Raw genomic sequence first — 16,144 nt, 5'->3', positions numbered from 1 at the left:
GGCTCACAGTTCATAGCTTGCTTTTTCTTGTATATATGGTTAGAACACACAAGGGAATTCCTGTGGAATCACATATTACCACAACTAACAACTGCGCCCCGCTGTACAACATCTATTCATGTGCTAATTTTCGATCTTGTGACCTTCAATCTATATACAGGGTGGCTGATGAATATTGCTACAATGATGAATATTGCTACATTTTTTTTTCGGTGTATGGAATACATTTTTCTTTTATTCATGTTAAATTAAATTATTAAATTAATTATTAAATTATTATTAATTAAATTAATTAATTAATTAATTAAATTAATTATTAAATTATTATTATTAAATAGAAAAAAAGTTATTACATTTTTTTTTGGTAGCGGCTTTCATCAGCCACCCTGTATGACTAAGATAGTATTTTTTTCTAGCATCAATGTAATTGGGTCATTTCCACCACACACACTTTCTGAAGGGAAGGGAATGAAAGAGCGTGTCGAAATGATACGATTTCGTGAAAAACATTTTCCAAAAACAGAAATAGTACGATTAGTGCCGCAATTGGTACTATTTGGAACCTCTCTTTTTTTTTGGCGCTATTTGGCATTTGGTCAATATGGTACTTTATTTACGGATAGAGCTACAGCTCTGACTTTGGCATGTACTAGAAAATATATGATGGGTGGCTAAACGATTTTTTCACAATTTGAACATTTTTCTACCAAAAAGGACAAAATAGTACGAAATAGCTTATCTTCGTCCGCAGCGAACGGCGATAGCTAGAATTAAACAATTTGGTAAAAATGATTGATTGAAATCTTGAATATTCGGTATCAAATCGTACCAGAAGTAGAGGAAAACGTACTGTAGTGCTGTAATAGGTACTATTTGGTACATTCTTTACTGACTAAGCTAAAGCTTTCATAATTAAGACACAGTCACACCTTGACAATATATGTTGGGGAAATAGGAGGTTTTCTTGAAATTTGTCTATTTAACTACTAAGATGTAAAAAATTTTTCTTTCTTTACGAACTTATCTAGAGTTCTGAAATTTGGGAAACAGGTAACTATGGGAGTATATTTCGGATGATTGAAGAATTTTTTTTTTCTCACGATAGGTTACATGATGATCTTGCAATATCAGTTTGCGAACAGCATCAATGGTTTTTGGAACAACAAATGATTTTGGACGTCTTGGAGTGAACTACGACCTCGATTGAATTCACCATACCATCAATAAACACTGGTTCTTGATGGAGCTTCATCGCCAAAAATTTAATTAAGTTCATTGACACACTGTTGTTGAGTTGTTCATCCACGTCGAAAGTTGTAACAAAGTGTTGCGCGAAAATGTTGACGATTTAATTCCATTTTCTGAGCGAGATGAATCTTTCAAGTTGCTGTAGACAACACAAATAGCTTCATATGTCAAATCATTCTGAGTACATATAACCTCAAATATGTCAAGCTTTACAATAGAGCGGTCAGTTGGCAGATTGCAACACAATCCCGAAATATAAAAGTCAGTTTGATTTATAGCTCTCACAGCGATATAGACTGTCAGCTCTCCTAGATAGCATATATCGGGGGACAAGGAGATTTTTTGAAATACGAACATTTAGGTACTTTCTTTACGGAATGAGCTAAAGCTCTCATACTTAAGATGTTATCAGACTATTTGTTCTTGTCTAATGACATATCACTTTTTATGTATCATTGATATTTCATTATGTGTGTCAAAATTGCCAATTTACATACGATTCATTATTTTTGCTATCACACTTTATGTTATTTTGTATGAGATTACATTAAAATGTGAGCAAAAGCTGATTTTTATGGCAACAAATTGTTAAAGTTGGGCAAACAATTTAATTTGGTGTTGCTTTCATTCAACTTACAACAAAAACAGCAGATTTCTTTATGCTTTGTCCGAAGGAATAGAGCACCGCTCTAATAAAAAAACCGTGCTATTTTGAATAGTGATTTTCATGTGTTAGTTTCGTTCGTATGTGTTCAACTTTAACAATAGCTAAATTTGACAGGTCATAAGACAAGAACATATTATGCGATGGCACCTTTAGGATACAGTTGTTCCATGCCAGTATATGTATATTGGGCACTAGAAGAGTTTACTGAAATTCGTACCTATAAGAAATAAATAGTACAAAATAGGCCATTATGATTTATGTTAGTCCACAATGGTACCTTAAACAATAGGGTAAAAAGTACGACTTTATATACTGTTTGATATATACGGATTGATCCAGAGCCTGAAAGGTTTAAAACCAGAAAGTTTTTTCGTACATTCAGGTACTAAAACGAACAAAATGGTACTTTCTTGACGGATTAAATTACAACTCACAAAATTGGGTATACCCACGTACTTAGGTGGTGAATAAAAAAATACTTACCGCAAATTCCAACGACAGTTAAGACACAAGCAGACACTGCAGCAAACATTGTTGAGGAATGGGGATACAAGGTGTTTTTATCATCCATCGTAATTGAGCGGGCTACATGAAAAAAAATATATTCAACTTTGTACAACGGTTACTGCACAACTAACGAGGTCTGTACAAAAAGTACCGCAAATTTTACTGACAAGGTCTGCAATCTTGAATGATTAGTTAATCTTTGACAGCTGCGTTACCTGAACGCGTCTTGCTTATTTCAAAAAGTTAATCAAGAATCTGTATAAATTTTTTGTGTGAAAAACAAAAATTAGTGCGTGGCCGCATTCCGAATGTTGATTGTGGCATTTGGTGAAGCTTAGTTGGACTATGATAATCTTCGTTGGTCGTACAAAATGGTCCAACATTTTCCGAAGACATGTTAAATTTGCGACATTTTTTTAGGAAACTGATACGACTCTTGCCAAATTTTTTCACTAATAAGTATCCGAATGTTCACCGGACAAAATCACAGCTTATAAGTGGTGCACAGTAGATATTCATAAGTAAAAAACCAGTTTCTTAAGAATGCGAAATTCGCGATACTTTCTGTACAGATCTCATTTAAAATATTACTCAACATGAAAAATTGCATTTAGATAAATTAGATTTAATATTTACACTTCCTTTCTAAACGTTTGTCCTAAGTAAAAATGCTTTTTCTTTAATATATAGGGAACATTTCAATACATGTTTGACCTAGGACAAAACTTTATTTAAATTTTATTTTCTTCAATAGTTACATTGAAAATTTTATTACACTTTTGACTTTGGAGAAAATTTCATTCAAATTTGGTTACACATTTCATTGAACATTTTTTTTGGAGAAAATTATTTTGATATTTTTTCTTTAAGTCTATTGAAGGAAAAGAACTTGCTAGTTTCTTTAGGTAATACATATTTGACTTAGGACAAAACTTTATTTAAATTTTATCTTTTTTAATAGTTTACTGAAAATTCTATTACAATTTTGACTTTGGAGAAAATTTCATTAAAATTTGTTTTAACATTTAACATTTTTCTTGGAGAAAATTAGTTTGATATTTTTTCTTTAAGTCTATTGAATGAAAAGAACTTGCCAGTTTCTTTAGGTAAGTTTTTTTCTCGAAAGCGAATCTAGTACCAGCCTTTAAAAAAACACTTCAGTAAAATTTTGGCCTTATGAAAATTGTCTTCAAAATTCATAGAAATGTTGTTTTTGGATATGCATTTTCTATATTAACATTGGGTTGCCTAAAAAGTAATTGCGGATTTTTTAAAAGAAAGTGAATGCATTTTTAATAAAATTTGGAATGAACTTTAATCAAATATATAATTGCCATTTTGTTCGATAACCTTTTGCCATCTTCCTGGCAAATTTAGTATTCCACGCTCATAGAACTTCTGGCCTTTATCTGCAGAAAACTGAACCAAGTGCGATTTTATAGCCTCATCATTGCCGAAAGTGTTACCATTTAAGGAGTTCTGCAAAGATTGAAATAAATGGTAGTCTGATGGTGCAAGGTCAGGGCTCACTCAGCTCACTCAGTTTTTGGCGAGTGACCAAAGATGTGTGCGGTCTAGCGTTGTCCTGGTGGAATATGACACTTTTACGATTGACCAATTCTGGTCGCTTCTCCTTGATGGCTGTATTCAATTTCTCCAATTGTTGACAGTAAACATCCGAATTAATCGTTTGGTTCCTTGGAAGCAGCTCAAAATATACCACACCCTTCCAATCCCAGCAAACAGACAGCATAACCTTCTTTTAGTGGATATCAGCCTTTGAAGTGGTTTGAGCTGGTTCACCATGCTTGGACCAACTAACGTTGTTGTAAACAATCCATTTTTCATCTCTAGTTATGATTCGTTTTAAAAACGGATCGAATTCATTGCGTTTAAGGTGCATATCACAAGCGTTGATTCGGTTTGTTAAATGAATTTCTTTCAATACATGTGGTACCCATATTAAAATTGACGCCAAACAAACAAATGTAAACAAAATTTCGCGCACTTTTTTTCTAAAGTAAGCTAAAAGTAACAGCTGATAACTGACAGAAGAAAGAATGCAATTACAGAGTCACAAGCCGTTGAAAAAATTTGTCAACGCCAAATATATTACTACTATATTACCGACAATTACTTTTTGGGCAACCCAATATAAATATAAGTGAATTTATAAATTAATGGTTTTATTGGAAATAATATGTAGTAAACAAAATCAAGTAGCCCTCAATACTTAAGATTGTTTTGGGTTTCGTTGTTCCCACGGAAAATTACGAATTCCAAGTAATAAATGAAATTTTAGGTGTGATGGTTTTATTTCTTTAAAAAAAAATCTATGACTTTTCCCGAGACCTAGCCGCATTGAGTAGAGAAGATTGTACATCTCCTTGAGATGAACTGTCCTGTGTATATCAACAGATCCGAAGACTGTCGTAAAACTTCCCCAAGGCGGATTTAAAAAGGTTGTCCTACGCGAACAGCTGTTCCAGATTTGACGATATTAAAATGTCAGATTTTTATTTGCATCTTCTTTGTTATTATCTTTATCGCATACTTTCTGCTCCTGCATGCACACTCGCTGCACACGTACACAATACGCTCACAAATGTATTTGTTCGTGTTGGCTTGATGGCAAGATGGCGATTTCACCATATGGTTTTTATGTTGATTTACAAATGAGACAACCCTTAAGCAATTCAGCCATGATACGTCCCTTAGTAAAGGCTGGTATTACATTCGTTTTTCACAGGTGAAAACACATATTTTACATGGTTCTTTTTTGGAACACTAGAATAATCTAAATGATAACAGAATACTTTTTGAAAATATTTTCATAAGAAATGGGGAAATGCCCTACTGAATGAAACACCAAGTTTTTTGCTTGAAAATCTATTATCTAAGAAATAGTAAACTTGAACAAATTTCGCTAAAAGCAAATATAGTACCACCCTTAAGTGAAAGCAATTAAGGATTTTGTAAGTACTTAAAATTTTCTTTTTTAGATGATAACATGCTGTTGCCGATAATCTACAAGAATCTTTGTCCTAAGATATGTTTACAAAAATCCCTCTAGAGGTTTTAGCATAAACAATAACAGACTAATTCGAAGAAAACTTTTGTTTTTGATTGGTATGGGTTTCCTGCTTTTTGTATGAAACTGACCTTTGTGTCTCTCCATCCCACAGGTTACATATTTCGACATAAGCAGAGTGTATCCCTAATTCAGTCTATCCCATGATTCCATATTAGATGATAAGATATATCATATGAGCTGTCACTTTCAGTATTCATATTACTTGCCTTATGTATGTCGAATACGAGTAGGGCGCGCTCTAACCGGCATGTATTCTCTTATGTATAGCAGTTTTTTTTACATGTATGACTGATGAAAGAAAAACTCGATTTAATCGAAAAAGTTGCAAATTTATTCCAAAATTCATTTTTCATATTGAATTTTTCGTATGTATCACAGGATGTGTACAACTTTCGGAGTTGCTATTGTTGAAATTACATATGACATGTCTTATCGTCTAATGGCAGCTAATTTTTTCAACTCCAAGCACAAACAAGATTGCATTTCATATTTTTCTCTGCCGGTTCTCATTAGTGTGCATCATTATGGTCGCAACACAGAAAAAAATAAAAACTAGTTTCAATTAAGAAATTTATACATTCAATTAAAAAATTTGCAGATATCGGTTCTATAAGGAATTTGTGTTATTAATTAACAATTCTGCAATTTGGATTTATGATAATCTCAAAATCCAATTAAAGTGGTTAAATAGACCTCTCATTTGAGCACCTCTTTTACTGCTTTAATAAAAATAAATAATTGACATTTTGATTCAAATGAATAAAAACCCTTTTATTAGATTAGATTAAATTGCACATGAAACATGATATATATTGCCACTTTGTGTCTGTATATGATAGAAGTGAGGCATATATTTGGCTCATTGTCACTCATTCTCGCAATTGATATGAGTGAAAGGAAACACAATATAATCTTGATCAATGCACAATGTATACTATTAAATGAAAAATTAATTCGTACAATTAAAAATATGTTCAACGTATGTCTTGCTTACCAATCACTTGCAGTGAAAAAAAAAATGGAGTTGTATTGTATTGTATTTGTATTTTATTATGATAAAACCCATCCAAAGGCAGTGTCTTATGTAAATCATGGGTTAGTAAATTGATAAATACAATGAGTTCAACAAGTTTTCATTTAAAAAGAACAATAATTGGTACAAAATATTTAACAATTTAAGCAAAGTTACTGATACAATATTTAAGTAAAAAAAAGGTTAAAACAAAATAAAAAAAAGAAGAAAAAGAAATTTTAAAGAAAATTTAACAATTTAATCAAAGTTACTATTAAAATAAATTAATAAATAGTTATAAAAACAAACATATATATAAAATGATTTGAACTGTCGTTCATTACTTATAATTTGAATACTATTGGGAAGATTATTCCAGAGACGTATAGCATTAACAAAGAACTGTTGCTCACATACACGATATTGATGACGTATTTGTATTACTTGTTTACCTCTTGTAGAGTTGGTAAAACGCAATACAGAAGCCAGATATGACGGTTCATTGGTATTAATTATCTTGTGGATCATTTGCAACGAGCGTATCTTAAGGAACAAGTTAAAAGAGACACCATATACTTGTCTGGCAAAGTCAGATACCCGGTCTCTTCTACGCAAACCAAAAATGTATCTAACGACATCGTTAAAGGCCACGTGCAATTTATTCCTATGAGTTACATCACAACCGTAAAAAACCTCGCAAAAGTATAATAGTTTCGGCAGAATAAATGTCCTAGCCAAAAGCATTCTTATTGACAAAGGGGTATACTGACGACTCATATATAAGTTTCGTAAAACGCCGTAGGTCCTGCCTACTGTCATACTGACATGATTCTTCCATGAATGTCTATCATCAAACTCCAAACCAAAGTTTCTTGCAGATGAAACAATCTCAATTTGAGGTCCAGCGATTGCCACATCAAGATTGGGCGGCATTGTCACACGATTCCTACCAATTACAAGGCACTTTGACTTTGTTGGATTTCTAATGTCAAAAGTATTAAAGCAGTTAACACTTTGTTTAAAAAGTTTTTTTATAAGTTAATACCATAGGTCAAATGTAGGTCTAAATATTTTTTTTTTTTGTAAAAGTGTTTTAATATAAAAGCATTGCTTATGACTCGAATATTTGGTGGAAGTATATTTCGGAAACGTGTACTGTATGCAATGAATTGTCGTTCAGAGATTTAAATAAATCAGTTTTAGTAAATGGTTCGATTTAGCAAATTGCTGGTGATCATAAAGGCACTCAGGTTCTTTATTGTAGATAAGCTTATGCAGTAATTGCAAGCATTTAACAAAGATTTTAGGAATTGTACAAGATGGTTAAACAGTTTGGTCTTCTTTTTTAGTAAGTCGCACAGACAACACTCATGCTTGCGGTATGATGTTTACATTTTGCAATTTTTCCAGTATATAAGAAATAGTCCTTAAAACTTGCTATAAACGGTGCCAAAAGATAAAGTTTTATTTGTATTTTTCAAAATAATTGAGCGTAATTTCGTAATAATTTGCAAATTGTTTTTTTTTTATTTACGAAGGAACAAAAATAGGAATTTGTTAAAATGCTGCATTCGACATGCCACTTTTACGATATAAGGAAGACCAAGCAGACCGTGTGCTTTGGTCGTATACGGTCTTTGGCATTTAATATGAAGGATTAATCATCTGGTGGGTATTATATGATATTCGTTCATTCCTCCTTCTATTGAGGATACATATGTATCTTGAAATATCATTATAGACAACTTTGAGTTTCCTACTGTATGTTAACGCATAAACATATAGAAGTGTTGGTATGGAATATGATTTAGTATACAGAAATATATTGACTTAAATTTTTTACCAATTAAACATGGTATTGATCTATAAAAATATTTTTAACAAAGTAATTAATTGTTTTGATAATTGTTGACCTTGAAATTCCATTTGCCATTGAATGATGATATATGATTGCTTAAAAGACTAATGTTTAACAAATTTTTAGTTGCACGATTCAAAATTGTTGTTTAATAACATAAACGGTAGGTCAGAAAAAACACATATTTGCGTGCTTCGACGAGAATAAATTTAGAAAAACAACATATAAAACAATAAAAAACAACATCATAAAACTCAATAATTTTTAAATAGAATAAATAATGCAGAACGGAAAATTCGACAATGTCAATATATAAACGCACCCGAAAATAAAACCAAACACTTCTATTGGGTTGCCCAAAAAGAAATTGTCGGTTATATAGTTCATTAAAGTTCATTCTAAGTTTTACTAAAAATGCATTTACTTTCTTTTAAAAAATCCGCAATTACTTTTTGGGCAACCCAATAAAAATTAAGATCGAAAATATTTATTTATGTATGTTTGTAAATTAATGCTACGCTATTGTATTGGAATATTTAATTATCCACATATAAATTGGGCATCTTAATATTGACCATCAGAAACACAACTTCCCAAATACCTCGCTTCATGTGGATCATGAAGGGAGATATTTAGGATATCATATACTTCGAGATATCAAATACGAAATGCTGAGGTTGGTATGCAACGAACGACGTACAGTCCAATCCCTTTGCTAAAATTCCATATAAATGCGCATATTGCTCTTTTAATTACTTTGGTTTGAAGCCCCATTTACAGCAGTAAAAAGATGAAAGCACGGTTGAAACAGTTGACTTACAAATATGATCATAGGACACACTGGCCAAACTGCTACTCTACGTAATCGTCGATTGCCATAAGGGTAAGTTTGCAATGTAAGCATATTTGCATATGTTCTGCGCTAAATTTATTTGGTCTTGAAATAATTCATACAATCGGATATTGTCCGGCTGCAGACCAAAGGGTAATCTGTTTCCATTAAAAATAGAACCCGAAAAAAAACTTGTTTATTAAAGTTAGGCAAAAAATGTGTTTTTGCTCCGCAAAAGCATTTGACTGGTTTCCTAGATCGCGATTTCGTTTGGAACCACCCAAACTCGTTGGTAGGTATTTATTAAAAAGTATTTTCATGTGTAGCGCAACAAGAAAGAAAATTACTCCACTTCATATGTTTCAAATTATATTACAAAGCAAAAAATATGAATCGTATGTAAATTGACAATGTTGACAAAAATTTTCAGTTATATGTGAATAAAAAAAGTGGCATGTCATATTACATCTACATGCCGTGTAATAACGCCTTAAGTTTGCACATGCTCAAACACATTAAAAACTAGGTTCAATTAAGAATTTTTTACATTCAATTAAAAATTTGCTGAAATTGGACCTATGAAGTACTTTATATTATTGATTAACAAGTTTGCAATTTGAATTTCTAATGAGCTCAAAAATCCAAACTAAGTTGTTATTGACTCCTTAAACCAATTTTTTGTAAGTTATCCTTTCTTTTAAGTGACTTTTATACTGTTTCAAATAAATACACAATTGTTATATTTCACATTAATGAAAAACTTGTTTACTTAATAGGATTACATTGTCTATAGGTTAGGTTAGGTTGAAAAGAGGGTGCAGATATTAATGGACATACCCCTAAGCCAGTAATCGGCTTGTTGTGTGCTCTAAATACTATAAAGTAACCTCTAAAAAGAAATTTTTAAGTTAGAAATTCCGTACTACTTACAAAATCCTTAATTGTTTTCAATACCACTCCCCTAAGTTGGTTCATGTTTGATTTTGTGTCTCCACCTAAGTACTATCTGTTGGACGCGAACGTCCCATCATCTTCCCCGCATACCCTACACATGCTATCACTTGCTGCACCGATTTTACATAAGTGAGCTCGTAGTCCTATGTGTCACGTTATGATTCCAATAGCTACACTGACCTCCTTCTGGCTTCCTTTCAGTAATAGCCTCATCGTCTCACGATTTGGACCCCCCATAGGATTTTCGCCGTCCTACCGACCTTTTCGCTGTTCCACAATGTTGCATGCCCATTCGTCGCCCACTCCCTTAACTCGGACTGCGTCGACCCGAAAGGCTGTAAGACTGTTCCTGACCTTACCGTCCTAGTTGTTATTGCCCTTATGGCAATTTTACTGTCCGTAAAGATGTTCAGACTTGACGTCCTCGAGTTAGCACCACTTCACGCATTCCGTGATCACCCGGTTCTCCGCCTGCAGGACCGTATTATGGTCAGGCAGTCCAAAACAGATGTCAGTCCCTGGGTTTTCAATGTAAACCCCCAGGCCCACTCTGTCCTCTAGCTTTGATCCATCCGTGTAACATGATCTTCCATATGGCAATACTAGGTTTCCGTAAGTCCAAGACTGTGCCGATGGCAGCCCTAGTGGGCGTGGTCCTGGTCTTTCCGGCTATGCCAAGACAACATGTTCTCTGAACCTGTTGTATGGTCCTTATGTTGCGCGTTTTCTACATAGCAGTCCACCAAACTACTGAGGCGTAAGTAAGTATTGGTCTAATCACGCTCCTGTAGAACCACTGGACTATCCTAGGATTCAGGCCCCATTTCAAATCTACGGCTCGTCTACATAGTGCCCAACATCTGTGAGCCTTCTCAGTACGCTCCTGAATGTGACGCTTCCAATTCAGTTTCCTGTCCAAGATCACACCTAAGTATTTGACCTTGTCAGATATCAAAATCGTCTTATTGAGGAAACGTGGTGCGTTAAATTCGCCCACCTTCGTCTTCCTCGTGAACAGGCATATTTCAGTCTTCTCTGGGTTAATATTGAGACCTCTGGGTCTAGCCCAGTCATATACCATATGCAAGACCCTTTCAGACCTTCTGCATAGCTCGTTCGAATCCTTACCTCCTAGAAGTATCATAACATCGTCTGCGTAGCAGACGAGTTCAAATCCCTCCTCAGTCAGGATCCGTAAAGGTGGCACTTTCTCTCTTATATTTACTTACACTTTTACTGTCTTGGTGGATTATGATTTCTCATACGTCATGTATTTCCATCAACACCTTTGTCAAATTGATTAAAGTTCCCTACATACACATAGCCTATTGCACAGAGTACGCCTTTGTTTTGAATAGGGCTCAGTAGGTCCTCTTACTCTCCATAGCGCAGTAAGAGAGAGGAAAACTTAATTTCCACTATTCTGATACAAACTGATTATCAACGCTAAGAACTACAAACACATCAACATTGCCAAACTCTTTTAGTTGTGCATTTAAACTTTCTTTGAATGTAACTGCAAGTGCTTTTTGTGATTATTGCGCATTAACCCTACAGCACAGCGACGGCCTGGATCGTTTAGTTTGTATCTTCGCGCTCTTTAATTTTTATCCGCCATCAGACTCATTTAGACGTTTTCGTCCGTTTTCTAGTTCCTACCGTTGAACCATCCAGATCGCTTTAAAAAGCCCAACAACTTCCGAATGTTCACATCCGCTAAATCAGACAAGTTCTTCAAGAACTTTACAATTCCATGGGATATCTCTGTGGCCCGGCACCCAGAATCGAAATTTGGCAAAATTCTTTTGTTACTGCCAATTGCCAAAAATTTTCTGTTACTGTGAAATCGCTCAAACTTTTTTTTTGAAAATTGTGGTCGCTACTGGGTGCAGGAACTGGACGATCGGCGGTGACATTTGTCTAAAGACAGAGCTGAATTTTGTACTGCTTGCCGACTCATAATTTATAGGCCGATGCTAATCTTCCAAAGCCTTCAAAATGTGCTTGCCTTTGGCGAATATCTTAATTTTATAGTGATAGTTAGTCAGCTTGAGTATTTTGATAAACATTTTCTTTTGCGTTTAATTTGCTCTCAAAGTAGTTGTATGATTTCAAAAGGTTATTGTTTGTGTCGGATAATTGGTTTTATGAATTTTATTTCCATAAAATTGTAAGCAAACAAATTGAAAAATTAAGCAACTATAAATGTTTAATATTAAAAAAAAAAAATTTTAACATTTTTTACGACGAGCCATCTACGTTTTGTTTTTTTTTTATGGAAAATATATCCGGTAAAAATTGCACCCAACTATTGCCGTATATGGCTAAAATTTGCATAATGTCTTTATAAGCCCTAAAGTTTTCCTAACTTATTGGAGATAAAATAAGAAAAGGTGGTAGAACTAAAAATCAGAAATACGAATGTTTTTTTTTGCCCACTAATTTTTACTCGATAGATGGAAAAAATAAATAAATGATGTCAAATGACCCAGCCACAACCGTTGGTTAGGTAAGGTTGAAAAGAGGGTGCAAATATTAATCCGCCCCATGTCACTAGGACATACACCTAAGCCAATAATCGGCTTGTTGTGTGCTCTAAGTACACAAAAAAAGGAACCTCGAAAGAACTCCGTGCTTCTTACAAAATTCTTAATTGATTTCCATGCCACTCCACTAAGTTGGTCCATGTCATGAAATGAAAGCCGGACAATGACAAAGGCAACGGTCCAACATCTCATCATCTTCCCCGAATGCCGTTCATATGCTATCACTTGTCTCACCGATTTTACATAAATGAGCTCGTAGTCCTCTTATATTCCTTCTGCCTTCCTCAGAAAAGGTTTTAATAGCCCTCTTACACTACAAGACTGTTCGTGATCTTACCGTCCTGGTTGTTATTGCCCTTATGGCAACTTTACTGTTCGTAAAGATGTTCACACTCCGTCCGTCACCACACCACTTCACGCATTCCGTGATTGCCCGAATCTCCGCCTGCAGGACCGTATTATGTTCAGGAAGTCTTAAACAGATCTCAGTCCCTGGGTTCTCAATGAGACCTCCAGGCCCCCTTTGTCCCCCAGCATTGATCCATACGTATAACATGATCTTCCAGATGGCTAGGGTTCCGTAAGTCCAAGCTTGTGACGCTGGCATCCGTGCCTCGCACTCGAGCTCTAGTGTCGTCTCACGTATCCGATCGGAAACCTCTTCCCTTCATTCCATGTTTCCTATCGTCGCTTCGATTATACCGCGATGGTTTGAGCTACTCCCATCTTCAATCCATTCTCTCATTGCCCTAAGTCTCATAGCCGCAATGGCTGCCTCACACTTAATCTGTATGTCTATGGGACGGATATCTAGAAAAGACTATGAGGCGCTCGATAGTCTGCCTCTTTCTGTAGTAACTCCGGAAATATTTCATCAGGTCCGGGTGACTCAAAAATTTTGAAGCTCCTCAAGGATTCCTTCACCATAAATTCCATAATTATAAACCTTTGATCAACCTCATTATTCAAGGATTCCGGTGTCTCCGTGAGTCCCGTCGTATCTTGTGGAAAATGGGGTTTCATCAAAAGCTTCAACTTGTCCTCCGTTGTCTCTACACTCACTCCCATGTCGTCTACTAACGTTTCAGTTTGGACATGGGTTTTTGAGAGAATTTTTTATCTCGGCGGCGTCATTAATGCTATCGACCTGTCCGCAGAAAAGCTTCCAGGAAGCACGTTTTGCCGCTCTAGTAATCTTATTATTCTTTGAGCCGTGTGTAATACACATCCCAATAAACTTCAGCTTTTTTACGACGTGCTCTGTTAAAAAGTCTGCGGACCTCTTCTCTATATTGCGAATCTCCCCGGTCACCTAGGGTTTTTCTTGGGCTGATTTCCTTTCCCGAAGAGGACAACTATCTTCGAAGGACTCCAGCAGTGCAGTCGTAATCCTTTTGACATTTTCTTCAATGTTGGACAATCTAAATTATGTTGCTCAAGTTTTCTTTCGAGTAGCCTTCCGAATTTTGATCAGTTGGTTTTCATCTTATTCCGGAAGCTTATTGGATTCGGCGCTGGCCATGCCATTCTAAACCTAATGTAGCGATGGTCAGAGAAAGTGTGTTTCAGATATACCCTCCAATCCTGGATTACCTTATTCATTGGTCCTACAGTAAATGGGCATCTTGAAAGTTGGTGGTGAGCTAATGGTCTGCTCCCTGTGCTTTAGACTGCATTGACTTTCCTGTCACTACACTGATGTACACCTGATGTCATCGTATTAGGTTATTTGCCTATCCTAGTCTTCTGAATCTTGAGAAAGTCGGTAATGGTTTATTCCCTGTACTGCCTGATGTTTCAATTCTAGGATCTTTGCCTTTGTTAGTCATCCAAATCTTAAGTAAATGGGCTTCTTGGGAGTAGGTGATGATACCATCAGTGGCTCCCTGTTCGTTAGGCTGCTTTGAGGCTCCTGTCGCTGCGCTGCCTTATGTTTCAATACTAGAATTTTTACCTATCCCATTATTCCGAATCTTGAAGTCGGTGATCCCTGTTTCTTAGGCCTTGGGTCTCTCGCCACTGCACTGCCTGATATTTAAGTATAAGGATCTTTGCTTATTCTAGTCTTTCCAATATTGAGAGAGCCCGTGATTGTCCCGTCGTCAGCCCCCTGTTCGTTGGGAGGTATTGAGTCACCTGTCACTGCATGGCCTAATGTCTCAATATGAGAATTTCTGCCTATCCTAGTCTTCCCAATCTGGAAAAAGACTGCTTTGCTCCCGTAGTGCGCCATGCCTTTAGTCTTAGCCAAACTCGCCACGAAGACTTGATCAATGCCATCCACAAGGAGAGTTCCTTCCTCCTTCTTCTCCCTATCGAAGACCTCCCACTTCTCTGCGACAAAACCTTGGTTTTCTTGCCCGAGAATCCCATCATGAGTTCCGTCCAAACTTACTGCCCGTCCCTTGATGAAGAACGTCGCCTTTGGGGATATCCATTTTTCTCACCAGGTCGAGCTTTGCGCCCTCCCAGGGAGCGTGGATACCTATGACGAGCTCTTTGACGGTATCAATACATTCCGCCGACGCAAAACACAGCCCAAAGATGTCCCTTTTATACTCGCAGCTCATCATTTGTATGGGTGAACACTCTACATAGTTCCACACATGTTCGAAAATCCGATCGTTAACCAGATCCTCCACTTGGGACAGATGGTCTGGTGGAACCCTATAGGATGCACAGCCGATATTGATGACTGCACAAGTCAGCTCATCTCTGTTGTACTTGCTTGGCACTCCGGCGTAAGACGACAGCCCCTTACCATTCTCAGCGACCATCTTCCCTTTCCGTGATGGCTGTGGCCTCCGTTTGGAAGCCACAGTCCTCAACTAAGTCTTAGGGCCCTTGCGCGCTTCCTTCGTTCCTGTTCCGACTTTGTCTGCCTCCACTGGAATCTGTCTGTTGTCTCCATTGCGGGATGGCTGGCTTCGTTTTCACAGAGTACATGAAAGAGGGGATCTCTTTTTCTTCTTCAGCATTTTAGCAGTGTTATGCCCGGAAATCTGATTTTCTTTCCAGCTTCCGTAGAAGTCCTTAGAATGTCAGTCATCTCTCGATTCGGCTGCTATGCCTGCTTCATTGGCACTTTCTGTGTCTGAATCGGAAACACCACCTTTATTTAAAGGCTGGGGACGAACTGTGCTTCCCTTTGGTTTATCAATTTATTTTATTTTATTTCTCATTAATTAGTCTGACGACTGGTTGTGCGCTTGAAGCATTTCTCTCGACTACAGGCGCCAAGGCACCCAAACCTATAGGAGGGAACGACAACATGCACGGTCTGACGCCACCACCCCAGCTGTTGGGTCTTTGGAGTCCATTTCCAACCTACTCCAAAAAAGTGTTTACATTTTTTTGTAGAAGGTATTACCTATATCGAGATATGGATAATTTTTTTCTTTGAGGAGCAAAATAAAATCGCGTCCG

The 16,144-nt window shown here is 36.2% G+C and overlaps 1 protein-coding gene across 3 annotated transcripts in view; it reads right to left on the bottom strand.

Annotated features, from left to right (window-relative positions):
* Window positions 1-16,144, bottom strand: part of LOC106093090 (protein trapped in endoderm-1) — a 340,633-nt gene that overhangs the window by 120,198 nt on the left and 204,291 nt on the right. For all 3 annotated transcript variants that reach the window (XM_059367918.1, XM_059367919.1, XM_059367920.1), the window contains exon 2: window positions 2,399-2,500. In XM_059367918.1, the coding sequence (XP_059223901.1) occupies window positions 2,399-2,500 (102 nt within the window). The remainder of the gene's footprint in view (window positions 1-2,398; window positions 2,501-16,144) is intronic.

Source organism: Stomoxys calcitrans, chromosome 4 (assembly GCF_963082655.1).
Source record: "Stomoxys calcitrans chromosome 4, idStoCalc2.1, whole genome shotgun sequence".
In the NCBI taxonomy this organism is placed as follows: Eukaryota; Metazoa; Arthropoda; class Insecta; order Diptera; family Muscidae; genus Stomoxys; species Stomoxys calcitrans.
This window is presented reverse-complemented; position numbering and strand designations above follow the sequence as displayed.